This window comes from Larimichthys crocea, chromosome XXII, assembly GCF_000972845.2.
Source record: "Larimichthys crocea isolate SSNF chromosome XXII, L_crocea_2.0, whole genome shotgun sequence".
Classification (NCBI taxonomy): domain Eukaryota; kingdom Metazoa; phylum Chordata; class Actinopteri; family Sciaenidae; genus Larimichthys; species Larimichthys crocea.
The window spans coordinates 5341641-5362850 of record NC_040032.1 but is presented as its reverse complement, the minus strand read 5'-3'; the positions used below and the strand labels follow the sequence as shown (position 1 = coordinate 5362850).

Genomic DNA, 21210 nt, shown 5'->3' with positions numbered 1-21210 from the left:
CAGGATATTACAGGATAAGTCCTTTTAAAACCACCGAACCATGACCATTTCATTTCTATAGTGACATATAGAGTGACCGTGACTAAATATGGTTCTTTATAGAGACCTTATTGTTAGCCTAGTTTCCATCTGTATTGTTACAATAGCCCGTGTCATAAGTAATTACAATGTGATTCTGCTTTTCTAATTGTATACAACATTAATCACACATGTATGCAAGGCACATAATGATCATCTTTGTCTGTTGTCATGGTAACAGTATAATTCATTTTCTAACTTTAAGACTGCGCAGCAAGGTGCACTTCTCCGGTAGGCCATGCTTAACTCACCTCACCAGATGTTCGCCGCTCTCCTGTCTCTGTAAAAGTGTTTTGTTTTCTGATATCTTGCCCTGATGAATGCAAGATAGCTGCACAACATTAAATGTGACGCGTAAAGCATAGTGGAGTTGTGCAACATGTTTTAATGGACTAATGGACTAATAGCATCCTTCATATCATTCATCAGAGAAAAATCTGTTAAAGAAGATACAACCGTAATACAGTCACCCACTTTGACCTCTGGACAGATGACAGGTGGAAAAAAAAAATAATGTGCAACAACAGTCTAATAATCTTCTCAGCAATACCAGGCTTACTTTAAATTTACACCCCAGTAATCCATCAGTAGCTAATGCACTCTGCCTGCATGATCCGACCTATAAAATGATTAACATCAAGTCAGCAGAAACATAGACTGACTTTTAAATCAAGCACTGTGACTAAACATGTTATGTTGCAACCTTTGAAAAATATGATTGTACTTGTACTAAAAGAAAAAAGCACCAATAAAAAAAACACACAGTCGGAACAAATCAAGAGTGACTCACTCAAAGAGTAATATAATAGAACAACACAACAACATACAGTAGAAGAAATGAAATCAAAGGTCACAGAGTAAGAAAATGGTTTCATTGATGTAGAGATGGAGTTTGCCGAAATAAAATGTTGCAGGAATCTAAAATGGAAATGTCAGGTTTTAAGATGAACCCCTCAGAATGAGGCAGACCACCTCAGACACCTCTTCTCCAGCTGTTTCTTGGGTGACCTCTTTTTCTTCTTCCTTGGGGGTTACATTAGAGTTTGTTAGGTGATGTTTGTGGCAGCTTTTGTGTCCAATCCAGCAACACTTGCTCTTTTCCACAGGTTGCTCAATCCTCAATCCTTTCCATACAGTATCACCTGTTCTACATTGGCGTTAAGGATATGTATTTTGTTATTGATCGAGATGTGTTTTGAACTCTGGATTTTCCTGATCATGAAACTATCGTACCAGGAAAGGTCGTGCATCTCATGTGTAGCTGTGAGATGAGTTGCATTATAATTAGAGAGTGCAACATTTACTCTTGGCCCCTTGTAAACATGAGACTATTAGTGTGACTATTAGTGTGCTTGCACAGTCAAGGAGAAACAAAGAAAAATATTAATCTGCCACTGCTGTATTTTTACCACGTGCTTTAATGTTTTATCAGAAAGTTACAGTTCTAAAGCTGAAATGGTTAATCAATCAATCAATTATCAGACACAATAATCGGTATCCCACTTCTTATTTCCAATGTTAGCTATAATCGGCTTCTGCCTCCTGCCATCCTCCAAAGGATAAGTGGATATGGCTGATGGATAGATGGGTGGATGGACTATGTTAATTATTGATCAATCACTTTAGTCATTTTTAAGGCTTCAGTGAAATCCCACTCAAATCTCCAGCAAATATAACAGTATTTAATCTATCTTAATCATTCTCTTGACCATTTCCCTGTGGCAGTCCAGACTGCAGCCGTCAATAGACCCACCGCCCTGTTGGCATTTCACTGAGAATGTAGGTCACACATAGACAAAAGGACCTGGCTTAGTCTTTTCTGGCTCCCCCAAGAGCCAGGAATGAAAAGCATGATCTTTATGTAATGCAAAACACATTTACATCATGTGTTGCCATCTAGTCTCTCGGGAGAGTAAACAGGTTTATTTATGGGATTTCATCACCAGCAGAGAATTTGATTTTATCAGCTGTGTAATAGTGTTCATTCAGGGAGGCAGAGAACTATGAAAGTGATTGTTATGGATCAATCTAATCCATTACAGTCAGTTTCACAGTCGTTCTTAGTACTTTAGATTCAACTCTGGAACAAAGCTTAAAGCGTACTCTTCTAAACAGTAATAGGTTTTTTTTTTTTTAGTTCTCTCATAAAGATAAATGTGACACCGTGTCTGTATCTCAGATGCTGGACAAAGGCCTGGATCCAACCAAAATAGGCAGGAATAAAGTATCACAGCTGAGGTCAGGTGCTTTTAATAGAAAGGGCAGAGAAATTATGTTTTGCTTTCTCTTAGTAACAAACTGATTGTCGAGACTGTTGTTTCATCTCTCATCTCTCTCTCTCACAATAAACCAACATACTGCATATGAAACAATATATGTATGGTCATGATTGAGGGAGATTTATTTTAAGGATGGTATATGCATTTTCATTCTGTAAACCAATTAAATATATTCCTGTGACACTTCAAACATATGTTTCAAATTAAGTGTAACTTATCTGTTTAAACCTAAAAAAGCCATAGAAGCTTGAAAATACTGTATAATAATGAGAAGATACTCCTGCAAAATATAATAACAAGATAGTCCAGTCAGAAACGCTGACACAGAACACCTCAGCAGAATAATTTGGTGATACATAACATTCATCATTTTTAACTCCCTGAATCCTGTGGGTCCTAACTGATACTCTGGTGTACGAACATTGACAGTATAAAGAATGGACGTCATATCTGTGACGTCACCTAAAGGTTTCTGAAGAGCTGTTTTGAAGTTGGCTCTGGCCACTGCCATGTTGGCAGTCCTTCCTCTTCTGCCTCCCCGATGATTTGGTCTGTCATGCATGCAACTTTAAGCCTTAAAGGTCAGGTGTGTAACATATAAGGGGATCTCTTGACAGAAATGAAATATAATATTCATAACTATGTTTTCATTAATGTACCTGAAAATAATAATTGTTATGTTCATGTTACCTTAGAAAAAGCCTTTTATATCTACAGATGGAGCGGGTCCTCTTCCATGTAGTATACTATGTTAAACAACTATGTTTCTACAGCAGCCCAGATGAGACTTTATGCGTTTTTCACAAGTTTCACAGCCACTGTAGGTTTCCTAGAGGGAGAGGTGACAGGTGCTCAGTCGGTTAAATTCTCTCGCACTCTCGCATCACTAGATGCCACTAAATTCTACACACTTAAATATAATTTGAATGAGCGATTTAAATAGAAATTCATCCTCAGTACAGCTGTCATGAACAGGGAAAAAAAGCTATAGAGAGACCAGGCTGTAAACACATTTATTTCTGCTGTAAGTAATATTTAATAGCGGAGCTTATAGAGACTGACTTGTTCTGTAGCCAGCCTCAAGTGGCCGTTCAAGGAACTGCAGTTTTTGGCACTTTGCATAGGCTTTACTTCGCAGCCACAGAGGTTGGTCGCTTGGGTCCTAACTGAAATCTGAAACAGAAATATTTGTCGACCACATGACAACTGATATCTAAGGTATCTTTGACATCACAGATCTAAAATAACATACCACTCTCACCTGCTGTTGGCTGTTTGTTTGTGTGTATCCTTTTGTACCACGATGAAAGCTCTTTTCCAATCACAGCTACCTAATGTGATGGATTTAAAATGAATGTAGTTTTCATTTACATGGTAGGGCTGCTTTTTATTAATGCAGTGCATTGTTTCATTATGTCTTTCCTGCAACTGAACAGTGGAAAAATATTAGCATTTCTTTCAACATTCACAAAGTATGTTGGTTGGACCTTATATTGCTTCCCGTTGTTACTCTCCCTCATGTTCTGTGGATGGAGAGGTCACTCAGGCATTTTTACCTCGCTCGTCAGTTTTACTCTAATGATCCATTAGTCTCCACAGAAACCTACTGGCGACGGCTGGAAGACTTCAGTCTGAGTGTTAGGGCGGGGCCGTGATGGAGCCATTAATGTGTTCTACAACCATCAGTGTGAACGAGGAGTGAAGCTTTAAGATGGTAAAGGCTAATTGTCTCATTAGAGCTGTGATGTCTCGTTACATCTACATGGGCGATGGTGGTAATTAAATTACACAGCTGACTGGGTGAGTGTTTGGACAGTCGGTGAAGCATGCAGCCGGTCAGAGTGTCTCTGTCAGATTTTAGGATCTGTGAAGGGCAATGGTGCTTTCAGTGACGGTGATGAAGTTTAAACTGATTAAAATTATAACCTCATTTCGAATGTACAGAATCTTTTCATGAGGTGTGAGGAGTGAAAATGTGAGGTAGTTTTAAATGCATGATATTTATCTTTAATAGGTGCTTCAGCCCACCTTGTTGGTGTTGCCATGAAATTTGGTCCAAACATTCGTATCCGCCATGGGATGAACTGTAATAACTCTGATGATCCCTTAATTTTTCCTCTAGCACCATCATCAGGTATTTTGCTACCCTATCAGCCTCAGCTGTACTTTGTGTTTGGTGCTCATTGGCTACAACTGGTTACCATGCTAACACATTAAAGGGATAGGTCGGGTTTTTTGAAGTGAGTTTGTGTGTGGTACTTCTCCCCCTCAGTGGACAAAGACCACAGATGCTAAGAAATGTGCTGTCAACAGGGTCAGCATAAAAATGGATTTCAGCCACATGGAAAAGGTTTACCTCACAGAAAAGCTGTGTATGCTTGTGTAAGTGTATGCTATATTAAGAAAATCTTCAACGTTATATCTTGCCATCAGACGGCATTATTCTTTTCCACAAACTGTAGAGCTTCGAACTGTGCTACACCTCATGCAGCCCCAAAGTATCCCTTTAATTAATATGGAGAGCCTGGTAAACAGTATACTTCTTAACATCAGCATGTTACCATTGTCATTATGACCATGTTAGCATGTTGATATGCCCATCTGATAACACTAATCAAAGAGACACTAATGTGGTTACAGATGCATGGTCTTTGTTATCGTGTAGCTTATCTCTTGTAATGTAGAGCAGGATGTCTTAATTTCAGTGTTCCAGACAGAACGTTGTGTCTCATTGAGGACTACAGGAAGAGATAAACAAAGAATGTGGATTCATCTAATCATCAAAGAAACCTCATACAAGTTTTTTTCCCCCACCAGACATAGTTTTTATATTATTGTTGTTGGAAGCTTCTTACAGTCTCTACAATAAGTTGATATGTGGAATGCACAAAAACAAATGTTGGTTATTATGAGTGTCAACTCATTCATTGCTGATGCAACAACAGTGTTTTGTGTAGCAATACACTGTCTCAGTGAGGCAGGTAAAACAGTGGACTTATATCCAACCCTGGGTGGCGACAGAGTATAAGATGTAGAGAGTAATATTAAATGTTAATACACACTCAAAGAAGTACAGATTTTACTGTTGTCTTAGCACCAGACCACACATGCAAACTGGGCAGATTGCACCGTTGTTGCCCTCTGTTAATCTTCTTTCTTTTAAAATCAAGTCTTAATCAAGACTGTGGGCTCTCTCCACTTCGAACAAAGTTTCAACATGTAAAAAGGAGTGTTTGTTTGCCTGATTCACCACAAAGTTATCTGGCCATTTCGTTTTCTTATCAATCATTCTGAAATATGAATGACACTAAAACAAACAAACAAAAACAAAGAAAACAAGAAAAAAATAAACAAAAACAACTTTGATGAGCCCCCAACTCACTTTCTTTTTCCAGAGTTTTCAACAGCATCTCATGGTCTTCATCCTGTTTTTGTAAAGAGAGAGGGGTTATAATCTTTGCCCGTGGTCGTATATGGGGGCAAAGTTTGTTCTCAAAGTCAGTGAGGAGGAGCAGCCTGGACTTCCTCTTTGGTAACACCAGATGGAGCTCAAGATATCAGATGGGGACAGTAATCTGCTGTTGTCATGGTTTCAGGTATCCTGGAGACACAATACTAGAAGCTAATTGGTGGAAATAGAGAGAGAGAGAGAGAGAGAGAGAGAGAGGTTGTTGCTCCCTCTCTTTCTTTTTTTGTTATATCTCTATTTCTATATTTAGTCTGACATGTAAAAACATCATGAGATAGATGGACGAACAATGTGGGGGGAACATCGGGTTATAACAGTGAAACTATAAAGAATGAAGATCAGACTTTATAATCAGGATATTACATGAATATATTTATGAGCCACATTACTTTTTCACATGTTTTGTAACCTTAGTAGTTTGTTGCATTTTTCTGTATTGATTTATTGTATTCTTGTAGCTGCAATGACATAAGTTCCTAAAAGTCATTATAAGTTATATAAGTTATAAGTTGACCTGTTTAATTGTAGTACATTTATACATTCATATGTTTCTAACAGTACTACTGCATTAAACTTCCTCTCTGTATCTGTACGTACGTATTTGTCTCTTGCAGTCAGTCTCTCTTTCTGTCTCTCCTTATTTAGAGTTTTTAAAGGTTATGCAGAGGAAATCAACACATCACATGACTTCACAATTCATTGCTGATGTAATGTTATGTATGTCTGACAAGCTATTGTTGCACAACCAGGTTGCCTCTCTGACCTCAAGTATCATCACCCAACGAATTCATCATGATCATTTCCTCTGCTGCATCACAGGCAAACATGTTTGTGTTGTTTATAAAAGTCTTCAGCCATTTTATCCTGATAGCTTGGCATCATCATCAAACATGCGGCCTGCATCTGCTCGCCTGGAATTAAAAGGGCTTTCATCCAAACCTCCTTGGCACACACAGAGAATTTAAATTTAGATGTTGAACAGCAGCAGCAGCAGCAGGTACCCGAATAACGGGAACAACAACAAAGACTAAAGCCCACCGATGAATTGCAGCCATTTGATTGGTGGGGAATCATGTATCCTGGTGTATCCTGGCATGGCATGTTGGAGCTCATGGTGGCTCCGTCCCGCCACAGTGCAGTTAAGGGTTATGTTACTTTGGATTAAGCTTGTGTATTGTGTTTGCTTGCCTTTGACTCTTGCCTCTTTATGCAATGCTGGTCAACATGTCGTCACTCCTATATCTAGAAATAAACCTTTGGGACACTCTGTCATCAATGGAGATGTGCATGGGGTTGAGTAAAGTTTAACGATGAAAGCTAACCAATTATGTAGTCCACCTGTCAAACATGTCTTTTCATATGATTAACTTACGTTTACATGTTAAAGATGGCATTTTGTTATGTGGTGTGGGTCCTTCAGAAGCACAAATATAAAGTGTCACACACGTCAGGCTGCAGAATCTGGAAAATAAAATAAAAAAGCTTAATGGACTTAATTGTTGCTGACAAAATAGACTTGTTATCTCTTATTTGCAGCATATTTCAGCTAAAAAAAACACCACAAAGAGATAAATAAAGGCAGGCTGGTCATATGAAGAGGGTGAATGAGCCATTGGGGTGTGCCAGGTTGGACGTCTGCCCAGTCCGCTGACCAGGGGAAACCAGGGCCACAACAATCAGACAGCCAGATGAGCTTGCTTACAAAGTGATCGATGAAATGTTAATGTGGAAAACAACGATCCAGAGAATGCTTGTCATGATCTAAAATAGGCTACGCACAGGGTCACTGTTCAAGAGACTTGAAAGGTGATGGAGTGAAGGCTTATCATGAGTCACGACCGTGGACCGTAATGTGGAAAACAGAGTCACGATCCCAATTTTTAAAAAAAATTATTAACCCAGACATGAAATGGATTATCATGATCCAGAGAGAAATACTGGTTAGTTTTTTTCATCTCAAGGATGCAGCTGATGCTTTTTGCTTCTAGTCTGTGCAAATCAGAGAATTCTTGATAATTCTCTGTCTTGAAACAGAAATTTTCAGTTATGAAAATGTGGATGATTACATGATTTGTTGCTGCAGAAAAGGCTCAATTAGGAAAAACAGAAAAACCACGATGCAGCGGCGCCTAGTGCTGCCTGCCACGCTTCATTTATTATTATTTGTTTTTTAATAAAGAACGTATTGAGAGATGTGCCAGTACAGCACACACACACACATCCTCTGTGGAACGGTGTGATTGCTGTAACTCTTTTGAACCAAAGTATGTGTTGATTTGACTGCACAGTTATGGGGGTATATCTAATTCTAATGTTTGATGGTTGTAAATGATGATAAGAGCAAGTATTTAATATTCTGTCCATTTTAAAAGTAACATGCCTACTGTATCTGAGGTTGTGTGCCAGCAGTGGAGCAGTAAAACAAAGCAACCTTTCCATATTGCCCACCGCCTCCACCATTTGTCACCCTCTATCATCTTGCGTGGTGTTTCATCGTGTTTACAAAGGAACATAACAGGTTTTAATTTAAGGTACAATGATTATTAATTAAGGTGTCTCAGTGCATCAGCAAGTGGCCCTGAAAGGCAGATTCAGTCTTTGATCGCATTCGTTTCATGTCTGGCGTCTTTTTGTAGTAGAGAGTGAGGTTTGCATTTTCAATAATGGTCCAAAATTGACCAGGAAATATATTGTGTCGACTGTTCACACACACACACACACACACACACATACACACACACACAAACACCAGAGCATATGTTAATATACTCTTATTTTTCTTCATGGTGTATTGTTATTCATTTTAAAATGACACCTATGACCTCTGTCTCCTCTAACTCGGTCTGCTTTTAACACTCCTGGCACATTTTTGGCACAGGACCCTCGCAATGATTTATGGTCGCCCTTCTCTACTGTAATTTTACTACAAAGAGGGGTCGGTCAGAGCACAAATCTTACAGAATTAGTAAAGAGGCAAACAAACTACTAAACATGCAAAATAATGTAAGTCATTTCTCATTTGCTTGGCTCCAGAAAGTGGAAGGGGATTGCTGATGAATGTGTCTTTGTAGCATAAATATCAGTGCATGAAGAAGTAACTGAACGATCAATAACTAACAAGCTAGTCGTTTGCTATTACTAAGCTAAGCTGGCTCTATCTATCGGTCTTCTCATCTAACCCTTTAGCAAGAAAACAAATATGCATTTCAGCCATATGGTTTGTAGATTTAGATCACATTACAGATTCGTGATTGTGTCTTGTGATTTCGTACGTTATGGGGATAGTTATTCATGAATGTGCTCCTGATATGGACACTTGTGGAGGCAGTGCACAGGCATAATTGGACCGCAGCTTGCTGAGGTAAGGAACAAAACATTTTCTTCAGAGCACATACTGCACCTTTGATAATCCAGCCGCAGGCACGTATATCCTGTTTGGATTATGAAGTCGAGACAACAGGAAATTATTGTCGGAATTTTTTATTTTTCCCCAGAAAAAAAGTTCACTGGATCACAATCTGAGGCTTGATTGAATCTTTTACGCTCGAACAATAAAGACAAAGTGCAGACAAAAGGCTTATTTTTATTATATTCAAAGCTCTGCTCAACATTTGATAACACTATCCCACACAGTACATCCTCCTGAAATGATTTTTGCTTTGTTATATTGTCAGTTTAACTGAGGCTGTTTTATAACCCAAAGAAAGGCCTACTTTAGAGTTTACATGATGTGATGACAGCATATTTTTATAGGTCTATATAAAGCTTGTGCAAGTTTCCATATAAACACGTGTCTTGAGGCCAGAAAATCCAGAAACATACAGATTTCTTTTTAAGACGCCTTGTGTGTGATGTCATGTGTTTATAATAAAGCAGCCTCTCTCACTAATATGTAAACATAGCGTGGAAAGTTTGCCACTACTGTTCCTGCTGAAGATGGAAATCTTTGTAAATGGGTCACAAACAGGACTTAACAGTACAATTAAAGACTATTTTTAGCGCAGATTAATGCACATTTTATGGCAGCAGCACAGTGTGCGTGTGTATTACAATAAAGAAACATGTCGCAGTGCTATAAATACATTTAATCATAATGTATCTTTTCACTAAAAAAAAACATGTTATGCTTCTTGTCTGCAGTACTTGCTGTCATCTTTATTTAATCTTTATTATTTTATTATTGTTTATTGTGATGCACATATATAACAAGGCAAATCACTTGCCTGTAAATCCAGTTCTGATTCTTACTCATTTATGGCTCATGTTTGGATCATTATTAGACAACAATGGGGTCTATGGCACAAGGAATGAACTGTGTCAGGCTTTGGGTAAACAGACAAGAGTAATTGAATTTCAGGCTGAGGAATAAATAGGCTTTACAGGACAACAGTCTGAATGAGATTAACGACTAATTTTGACTTACTGGCTACGCATTAAATATATCATATAAACACGATAAGTGGTTATTAAATAGCTTGTATTCATACCTCAATGGACTGAACCATATGGACACAGATCAGTGGAGGGATTAGTTGTTGCCTTTGATTTTGTTTACCTAATGTTCTTGGCTGCATGTCAAACGCTGACATCATTGCCACACCATAAAATTCACAACATGCTTCCAAAGAACGATGATGTATTCTTTCTGGCTTGTGTTGGTAACTTCTCTATTGAACGGTGAGCCAATAAAACTGCAGAGGAAGCAGCGCCGGGAACCAATGGCGGAATTGCCGTCATCGGTCTCCGGTTGCTATTTGTGTCGGGCTGCGCTCTGCTGCTGCGGCGGCAAGCTGGACACAATCAACTAGAGTGAGACAGGAAGCTGGGTGGCAAAAAGGGAGGGAAAGTTCTCCACTATCCCATCTTATCATTGAGTTTATTCTATTCATTAAAGTGTATTTATTCTTCTGAGGTCATGTCTACACCACAAATAGGATGTGAATGCTGCTATACATCCATTTTCATGACGGTGTTTGGCTTATTTTCGTACTTGTTACACAGGAGGAATTTATTTTGTAAAGATCTATAACATCTAAAAATCACCTTGCCTTCTTTACAATCCATCAGGTGCCAGGTACAGTACCAGTCAAAAGTTTGGACACATCTTCTCATTTCATGTTTTTACATGATTTTACTACTTTATATATGTTGTAGGCATCAAAATTATAAAATAACACATATGGAAATATGTGGTAGCCTAAATGGGAAAAAAAAACTAAATGTTTTTTATATTTTAGATTCTTCAAAGTAGCCACCTTTTGCTTTGATGTAAGCTATGCACTTGCTATAATTCACTCAGTCAGTTTCATGAGGTAGTTACCTTCTTAATGCATTTAAGACCATTAGTTGTACTGTATTGGCATTTTGGCAAGAATCACTCAACTAAGGTCCTTAAATAACCTGGAGGTGTGTTTGGGGTAATTGTCCTGTCGAAAAAAAACAAGTAATGGTCCCACTAAGCACAAACCAGATGGGATGGTGTGTTGCTGCAGAATGCTATAGTAGCCATGTTGGTTAAGTATGTCTTGGATTTTTAATAAATTACCAACAGTGTCACCACCAAAGCACCCCTATACCACCACAACTCCTTATACTAGTTCACAGTGGGAACCACACATGTAGATACGTGTTCACTTCCTATGCTTCTCACAAAGACTTGGTGGTTGGAACCAAACATTTTACATTTGGACACATCAGAACAAAGTCCAGATTTTAACTGGTCCTACAACAATACTACTTCTTGTATTCTCTTCTTCTTGTTGGTTTCCTTCATTGTATTTTTTTTTTTTAGACTCTTTTAGGCCCTGAGTGCAAAGCATTTAGCCATGACAGTGATACTGATAATGATGTATAAATACATCAGTGTGTATAAATTCATCAGTATCAACACCAGATACTACTACCAAGTTGGACACATATGCTGCTTTAAACCTAGTCTCTTGAGACTGTGGTGGAGAGGAGGACGCTGAATAAACTCTTATCAATCACGGACAATGAACAGCACCCTCTCCACCACACAGTGGACAGACAGTGGAGCAGCTTCTCCCACAGGCTGCTACTGTTGAAGGGACAGATACAGGAAATCTTTCCTGCCACATGCCATCACATTGTATAACAACAGCTAGGTCATAATTTACAATTTACGGTCACTTCACATTTCTCCCTACTTTGCACAAATCAACACTGCCAATTTGCTGTATATACCTCTGTACAATATATTTTATTTTATTTACTATTTTGATATTTTATTATGTATAGTTTGCTTTTTATATTATATTTTTATTCTTTTGTTGTCTATCGTCACTGTGTGTAATGCTGCTGCTGCACTGTAATTTCCCAGCTTGGGATAAATAAAGTCTATCTATCTATCTATCTATCTATCTATCTATCTATCTATCTATCTATCTATCTATCTATCTATCTATCTGGTGGAAACTAACAAAAGACAAAGCAGACAACACACAAATAATTAAATAACATTAAAATGTCCAATTAAAAAATGACAACCAAGTGTTTTCACAGCTTTCCTCATCAGTTCGTAACTTCAAGAATGTTTTGGGCCTTTGTGTCACTCATAACAGTCAGCTGGTCAGCAGCAATGCTTTTATTCTGAAGGTCACAACCGGAAGTGCGGCATTTTATTGCAGGCACCTCGACAAAAACAAGCTTCTAGGGTGGATCTCCAACTGACGTCTGTCCTACCCCTCCCTCCAGATTCAATTCAGTCAAATCATAGCGACCTGGCAAGCCCAGAGGTAGTTACACGCGTCTTTTTAGTAAGAGAGTAATTAGCAGCTTGTGTGTCCGGTTTGTAAGCTCTGGAAAAGACGAGAACATCTGGGAGAGTCGTCTCTTAAACCGAAAATCGGCGAACGTGTCGGCGAAACGAACTGCGAGCGACCCCGAAAAGCGAACACAGACATGGACGAAAAGGCGTTCACGAAAGAAATCGATCAGTGGATCGAGCAGCTCAACGAGTGCAAGCAGCTATCCGAGGGACAAGTGAAAACGCTATGCGAGAAGGTGAGATATTTAAAAATAGAAAAGAAAAAAAGAAATCTCCTCAACCTACAACTCACTGTCAGCGTCTTCCCTCTCCTCACTGACGCCTTCCAGACATTCTTAAAATGGCGTCTATAGTGTACATTTCACCATTTCATCATTACGACTGCTTAGTGGTGTCCTCTTTTCTTCCTTTGAACCATTTGAATCGTCTGCTGTCTAGAAATAATGAATTACAAGCACACGCCGTCGGTGGCTGTGGGTGTAGCAGCCGTGACGGGTCAGTGTTGGTGTGGATTCAAGTCACATTCCTCGTTTACAGCCCACTGTCACTGTGACCTGTAGCATCTCTTTTAGCCACAGCTAACTGTGGCAGTGAGAGTCCACTCCAGCTTTAATTACAATGTGACTGACTGACTGACTACATTTTACCCAGGGAAGGAAAGGTGGGCACCTAAATCTATTGTAAAGCCTCGAAAGGGTTGGTAAATACTTACTAGGCAGGTAAAAAACTGATATGAAGTTGGTCTCAGAGGTAGTTCCAAAAAGTTGCAATAAACCTCTGACCCTGTCCTTCATTTAGCTTCTTATTTACTTCTTTAGTCAATTAGTAGTGGCACTGACCTGTGCCCTGGGTAGATCATTGTCACCCATAAACATGACATGACACCGTGTAATTGCTCACATCATGGGGAGTGGTAACTCGTCTTTTTGTTTGTGGTTTTTACTAACCTGTGTTTTAGGATGGCTGCTTTCTTTCACATGTCACAGATACAGGGAGACATCCAATCTGGTTTGTAACCGACCAGTCCTGACACTACTCGTTTACTGGCCTTTTTCCTCATGACACTGTCGTTTTTGTCAGCTTGACTCAGCATATTGAATAGAGGCCAGGAACATATCTTATTGAACTGATATATATACATACATACATACATGTACAATGATTTCAATAACCGTACATGTTTTTTTGCTGTGCTCCTGCTTTGAACTCTCTGAGTCTGAGCTGGAGCTCTGCCTCTGCTCAGACCACCTGCTGATTTCCAGCTTTAGATGTTTGGGTTAAATGGAGAGACTCTTAATCGATCCTGAAGTTCCCATCTGTTGAAGATGTATGTATTCTAAAAAAAAAGTCATACAACCCTTTTTATATAAGGTGCAGTATATTGTTACTGCCGGATGGTGTACTCTATTTAAGCTCATATTGCTGTAGAAGTGGACAACTCTGTCTCTGTTTGTTGGATGTCCAGTGTTATGAGTTTGTGCTGTTTCTGCATCCATTTGTTACAGGGCTCAACTCTGATAACGGAGGCTACATTTGGACACATTCTTCCTTTGTTGTTTTTCAGTCTTCAGTGCAGCTCTGTCCCCCTCAGCTCGTAAAAGGATTGAAAAACTAGGCCCACTACCATGTTTGGAAGGAGTACTGTGCGCTGAAGGTTAATGGCATGCTGTTTCCAAGTGGCCGGTTAATCTTAGCATTTGTTTTCCTTTTTTGTCTTTTTCTATCTGATACGGTCAGTTCCAGAGTTTAATATGCATCATTCAACACAGTTTCTTACTCTGTGGGTCGAGATCCCAAAATGGATTCTCTCCATAGTGCTGCCCAGCGCGGTGGCAGTCTTAACGTCTGCTCTGAAAGTTGTCCTTGGTGTGTCCTTGTTATTTTCCACATTTATTCATTTGTGCCATCTTCTAGTTAATGCAGGAGTGCTGTTATGCCTGGTCTTGAGCCAAAGACAATCCTACTAGTTGTTTGTGTTATGAACCCACAGAAAAACACGATCGAGGAGGAACAGGCAGACGAAGGAACTGCACAAATAATGTTGTTTTTCTTTCCCGTTGTGCTCCTCTGTTCACTGCCATAAAATAGGTGGAGAGGAAAAAGGAAAGCTGCACAGTTTCCTCACTCACAGGCTGGATATTTGTCATAACTGCTCCAAACTGCATCTATCCCTTTCTCCCTTCCTTTGTGACTTTTGTTAATATATTCAGCAGAATGCTCCTACACAACATCCCCCCTTCTGCTATTTAAAAATAGCAGAGGATGTGATTGATTTTTTTGAATTGCATCACCGACATAACCAAAGCTATTGTTGCAGAGGAGATCAGAGAGAGTGTACGTGAGTCAGGATTAAACTGTTCATTGTGACTCAGAGAGCAGCCGTCTCTTGTTTTGGGATGTATGGGGGTGTGGAGGAATGAGATGTGCTGTGTAATCTGCCCCTCGTCTTTTCATTTCTGCTTTCCAGTGTGCACAGACATGTGGATACTTCTAAGATTGATCTTGTCATCAATGCAAATTGTTCAGTTTTCAGCATTGCAGTATCTCCCCCCCCCCCTGTTAAGGCTCGAGATATTTTGTAAGAGAAGTGACGTCATCTGTGCGATCCTTTTTAATAGTGTTTAACCAAACACTGGCTGCAGACAATACTCTGTTCAATGGAAATCTGTCAATTACAGAGGCAGTTTAATTAAATGCATAACGCATGCTTCAGACAGATGTATCCTCTTCATGACCTTTTTCCTCCCGCTGTTCAAAAATAAACCTTTACATAACCATTCAGACATTTCAAGCCCAGTCTTTTTTTTCCTTAAGAGGCACCGCTTCTGCTCGATCCAGAACATTTGTCTTGTATTGAGTTAGGTAAATCATCTGCAAAGTGTTACACATGACAGGCTTATAAAAGGCAGAAAATGGTGCAGAGCACAGTAGAGAAGCGTAAACAGATGAATAGAAGTTTGGATATCTGAGCTTCTCTTCAAATATTAATACCATATGACATCATTTTAAGTGTGTCAGAATGATGTTATACGTTGGTCATGTGGCGATATGTTGACCAGAAGTCCCGTGACCTGTCTCTTTCTAAAACCAGTTTGATGCGTCCAGTCAGCATAGCAAATAAAGCTTTATTTGTCAAATGAGGTCATGGTTTTACTCAGAAAAACCATTCAGCGAGAGGGCTGACCCAAATGACGATCAGTGTTCTTACATGGTCTGATACAAGGGACTAAATTTGCATCACTTAGTCATTCAGAAAGGTGGTGTAACAGTGCTATCAAAATCACGTTAAAGTAACTAACCAAACTGACTGACGTCGACAGAAGTTGTTAAACGCATCTCAGCAAAATCCACAAATGAATTGTCACACTGATTATAGTGCTGCTGTCAGGAAGATGCTTAACTTTTAACTAGCATTATTGTCCTGAGTGAGCTCATCACTGTGGTTGTAGTTCTGCCTAGTCGTCAGGCTTAACTCCCTCCAAGCTGTCTCCAGGAGAACCTCTGGCCGTGTTTACCCACTTTAATGGGATTATATTGCGGCAGCCGTAAAAAACGCTGACTTCACTACTTGGCACTCGGCTAAGCAGTTTGTTTGAGTGTGTGCGTGTGGTGTCTGACGTCTCGGGCTGTAATCTGGCCAGAGGTTCCCTCCCTACAGCCGCTCTGTGGCATTTTTGCTACAGGTGTGGTCTGTGCTTTGGGCGAGGTACTTGCGTAACCTTTGCCGTCATCCTTTTCATTCACGGCTGGCCTGGCATGAGCCGAAAAGGTTATCCCGGTAGCCTGAGTAACAGTCACAATGAATTTGTGTACTTCCTACAGTCTTATGGATTATCTCTAAAGCATCTTCAGAATTCGGTATATCCAAGTAAACAGCATGTCTCGGTACAGGAAAGGGACATACTTGCTCAGCTGTTGTTGGAGCACAGACTAACAAAAAGCCAGACTGAGGAAGGGTTGAGAATTGTTGAGAATGGACAACTTGTTGGACTACTACAACAACCAAACATAAAACCAGTTAATGAGGCTTATTTACAAGTGCAGAGTTTCAAATCTAGGTGAAAGGTCTCGAGTGGATAGAAACAAAATCGATGATTCAGCACAACATACAGCAATTAAAATAGTTTATAGTTCACTGACCTCACACAAAACGCACGTTAACCAAGTTCTAATCAGTTGGGCAGATTTAGGACACAGAGGCGATATCTGATGTGTCATTGAGCATATTACTCATACCTCTGAGTGTAAGGTTACAGAGCCAGGCCTCTTACTGTATCATACACAGGCAAAGCACCTCGTGGAGAATGTCCTAATGAATGATGGATGGAAGGAACATCACTTAAGGATACTGTCTTTGATTGGATAGTTCTACTTTTGTTTAAACGCAGTGTCCGGAATGTTTTCTTAGGGAAAAGTCCTCTGCTCGACATGTTAGATCAGAGGATTTCCAGCAGGATCAACGGAGATTTGCTTGAAACAGAGGAGGAACAGGATAGCTTAATCGTTGATAGCCTTCATGCCTCAACAGATACTAGAAATAACACCATGGCATTAAGAATTGGCAGGAAGATGCCAGCTAAAATGAATCTTCACTCTGCTTTAGCATCAGAAGCCCTGATCAATCTATTATCCACACCCCGGTCACTGAAAAACATCTTGCCACATGGTGTGTGTGTGTGTAATATAGGTCAGCATTGTGCAGAGCTGCAGTCCCGTCCTCGTCGCTCTGGCTCTCTCTGTCCCATCTGCTTGGGTGACAGGCCAACTTCAGCACTCTGTCAATGTCAATTATCTCTTTCTCTCACCATGGTTGCATTTGTTGTTCAAAGGCAACAGTACGAAAAGATGGGGGGGGGCCTGCTCAAAGCGTGCCACAGATAAAACACCAGGCGTTTTGTGAGTAGAAGGCAAAACTAAATCTGGAGTAGAGACGCACTATAAAGAGTGTGATTCTTTATCCCCTCCTCGTTTCCATTGTTCATTCTGCACATGAATCACTGTCTCTCTTCTTGCTCCATATATCTTCAATGTGCCTCTGCATGTCAGACATGTGTGGCGGTCATGTAGCTCAGAGCTGAGGATTTACTCGTTTCAAAGCTCCTTAAAAGAGCTCGTCTAGCTGACTGACCTCTTAGTCAGACCTGCCAAGCTCCAGGAATAGGCCTTGTTGTGGGTCCCCACATTTAGTATTGGTACTGTTTAAAGGTTTCCCTCTATTTTTAGTTTTGTTTCAATGTGGCAAGTAACTGATAATAGCTACATAATCATTAGTGAAAATGGTTAACAGAGTGATCCCTTGAAAACCCAGAGAATCTTCTGCATGTCATGTCATCTGTGTGTGCGTGTATCTCTTGTTTGCACTGAATCAGCAGACAACAGTAACCAAGTGTTTCCTCTGAAAACAGTGGCTGTAGGCAACACATTGAGTCATACACTGCTGCAGCAGGTTTTAAAACTACGCCATGATGAATTCTGGGTAGAATGAACAGTGTCCAAGAAAAACATTTCTGACAGTGCTACTTTTAGATGTAGTGGCTGACTGTCGTGTTGCAGTTGCCCTCCTAGCTATAACGGAGTCCTCTTGAAGCAATAATCAGAGGAAACGCCAGCAACCGTTTTCCACCGCGTTCTCGGCTTTTGGAGCATCGCACTAATTGATTTTACGAATTGTTGCAGCGCAACCAGAGCTGTCTTTCCAAGTGCTGCAAGGCAGGCCCACAGGAAACTAGAAACACACACACACACACACACACACACACACACACACACACACACACACACACACACACACACACACAGGATAGGGGCTTATTTCCTTGGAGAGATTATAGTGGTGATGTTGCTGTTGTAATCACTGTAGCATCTTAATGTAGACCCCCACTGGAGGCTGATGGTGGAAATTGTGCTCAGAGGTTGGCAGGAAATTGTCTGTTCCTGAAATAAAGATGGAGAACAAAGAATGACATGGAAAATTACAGTGTACACAGCATGTGATTACAGAGCAGGATCACATGGATTTTCCTGCATTTCAGTGAGCAAAACACCGTAAAGCAGCACACAGTATATAAACTGTGGAAAATTGAAACTTTTGCTTGTCCTTTTGAGACATTTTCATCTTTTTGTCTGCAGGCAAAGGAGATCCTGACCAAGGAGTCAAACGTCCAGGAAGTGAGATGTCCGGTGACAGTGTGTGGCGATGTCCACGGCCAGTTCCACGACCTCATGGAGCTGTTTAAGATTGGAGGGAAATCTCCAGACACAAACTATTTGTTCATGGGAGACTACGTAGACAGAGGGTACTACTCCGTAGAAACCGTCACTTTACTAGTAGCACTTAAGGTGAGTAATAATTTAAAACATCCTCACACATCTAATTTGAACCACAAATTAATTGTTGGCCTTTTTCATGAAAAATGAACATTTGTTCTTTGGTCTTTGCTCTGGTTTCAGGTACGCTACAGGGAGCGCATCACAATCCTCAGAGGGAACCACGAGAGCAGACAAATCACACAAGTGTACGGCTTCTATGACGAGTGCCTAAGGAAGTATGGTAACGCCAACGTTTGGAAGTACTTCACAGACCTGTTCGATTATCTCCCCCTCACTGCCTTGGTAGACTCTCAGGTGAGAATACACGTCAGTGGCTTTCACAGATATAATATATATAGACTGAGCTGATCATGACTTTAAGTTGTGCCCTGTATTTCTTTTCTGCAGTTAACATTAAGGTCTAACCGCTAGTTTAGGAAATATTGTTTTGATTATCTGATCGATACAAATATGGTACTTGTATTTGATATTAATGCTGAAATGTTCCTCCCCTTCCAGATTTTCTGCCTTCATGGAGGCCTCTCACCGTCCATAGATACTTTGGATCACATCAGAGCACTGGACCGTTTACAGGAAGTGCCACATGAGGTAAAGATAATATATAAATGTGTAGAATCTGTGGGTACATGCTTATTCAAGGCCAGGAACATGAACATTAAGTACAATAAAATCATGAATTGAACAGAAAATGAAGGGATTGACTCAAAGATAAAAAAAACCCAAAAAGAAACAGTAGGATGATATTCTCTTTTTCCCCATAATTCAGCATATATGCAGTTAAACATGATGGTGGCTATTCAGGTAATTCTTTGCTAATGCCTCCGCTTCATCCTCCACAGGGTCCCATGTGTGACCTGCTGTGGTCAGACCCTGATGACCGTGGTGGCTGGGGAATCTCCCCACGAGGAGCCGGCTACACCTTCGGCCAGGACATTTCTGAGACTTTCAACCACGCCAACCGCCTCACACTGGTGTCCCGTGCCCACCAGCTGGTTATGGAGGTGGGTGTCTGTATACAGCTAGTACTCTTACTGAGATCAACACTTTAGATAAGCATTATAGTAACACTATCTCCTGAAATAAACATCTCTGGTTAACTGCTTCTGCTTCCCCCAGGGATACAACTGGTGCCATGAGAGGAATGTGGTGACAATATTTAGTGCTCCAAACTACTGCTACCGCTGTGGCAACCAGGCAGCTATCATGGAACTGGACGACACCCTCAAATACTCATTGTAAGTATGATTTTAAAAAAATGGACAAATTTTTCTCATTTTTGCAAAACTAAAAATATGTGCAAATTGTGATGTGTGTATGTGTTATCTGAAATAGCTCTTTTTATTTCTTTTTTTTTTTTTACCCAGCTTGCAGTTTGATCCGGCGCCTCGCAGAGGGGAGCCTCATGTCACTCGCCGCACCCCAGATTACTTCCTGTAAAGTCTGACCTTTGACCTTTGTACAGCCAGGTCCAGTATTGCCATGATGTATGACCTTCAACTGATAACAACATGAATGAGGAAGGAGGGTGGGAGACTTGGGGGGTGGGGCTACACAGCAGTGCACATTGTATATCCACACAAAGACCTATTTAAGCATTTAGTGAAAACAATGTCTGTGTGTCTATGAATGGACCAAAAGGTGTGTGCCATAATCATTACAATATTCATTGCTGAAGATTTGTATTGAAAACCCCCCCGCCCCTAAAACAACAGTGATGTTTAAATTCCTCATCCTGTACCTGTGTAGCTGGACTGATGGCACCGAGGTCCGAGGCGAAAAAATTTGCTACTTCGAATGCGGCTGTTTGAACCACACATGCCATGGCTTATATTTAGGAGATCTGAACATGATCTGTTTGCACTTTTGTAAATCTAAAGAAATGTAACATATGTCAAAAGAAGGAAAGTATTTCACACTACAGATTTTTTTTTTTTTTTTTCCTTTTTGATTTTTTAAAAAATTACAAATAAAGCCCCCATCAGGCAAGTTTTACACAAGGTTTTCTTTGTCCTGTGTAACTTTTAAGGAAAACTGTTATGCAGTCACCCAGCTTGGTCTATATGATAGATGATGGAATGTTCATCCACATCAACCCACTGACTCCCTCTGAACTACAGAGACTGTATTAACCGAACCATTTGAATAATAAAGATAAAGGTGGCTCCTTGATGTGACTGTGCTGTTTTCTCTCTTCTTTTTGTAATACTGGAAAACTTTGCCCTGAATCACTTGACAACTAGTGTTATGGTCTGGCCTACAAGGTCCCT

The 21210-nt window shown here is 40.2% G+C and overlaps 1 protein-coding gene and 1 long non-coding RNA gene across 2 annotated transcripts; one reads left to right on the top strand and one right to left on the bottom strand.

The window, feature by feature from the left end:
- Positions 1–3053: 3053 nt before the first annotated feature.
- On the bottom strand, positions 3054–5883 carry LOC113744295 (uncharacterized). Its single transcript, XR_003461424.1, has 3 exons — positions 5740–5883; positions 3420–3530; positions 3054–3186 (listed from the first exon to the last, which is right to left on the bottom strand). It is a non-coding gene; the product is annotated as an uncharacterized LOC113744295 (long non-coding RNA).
- A 6590-nt stretch (positions 5884–12473) lies between these two features.
- Positions 12474–21117, top strand: ppp2cab (protein phosphatase 2 catalytic subunit alpha b). The gene is made up of 7 exons (XM_010737690.3): positions 12474–12849; positions 18743–18952; positions 19064–19237; positions 19442–19531; positions 19783–19944; positions 20060–20178; positions 20308–21117. Exons 1-7 carry the CDS (start codon positions 12748–12750, stop codon positions 20378–20380), a joined length of 930 nt encoding a protein of 309 aa, XP_010735992.1. The 5' UTR covers positions 12474–12747; the 3' UTR covers positions 20381–21117.
- The last annotated feature ends 93 nt before the right edge of the window (positions 21118–21210 follow it).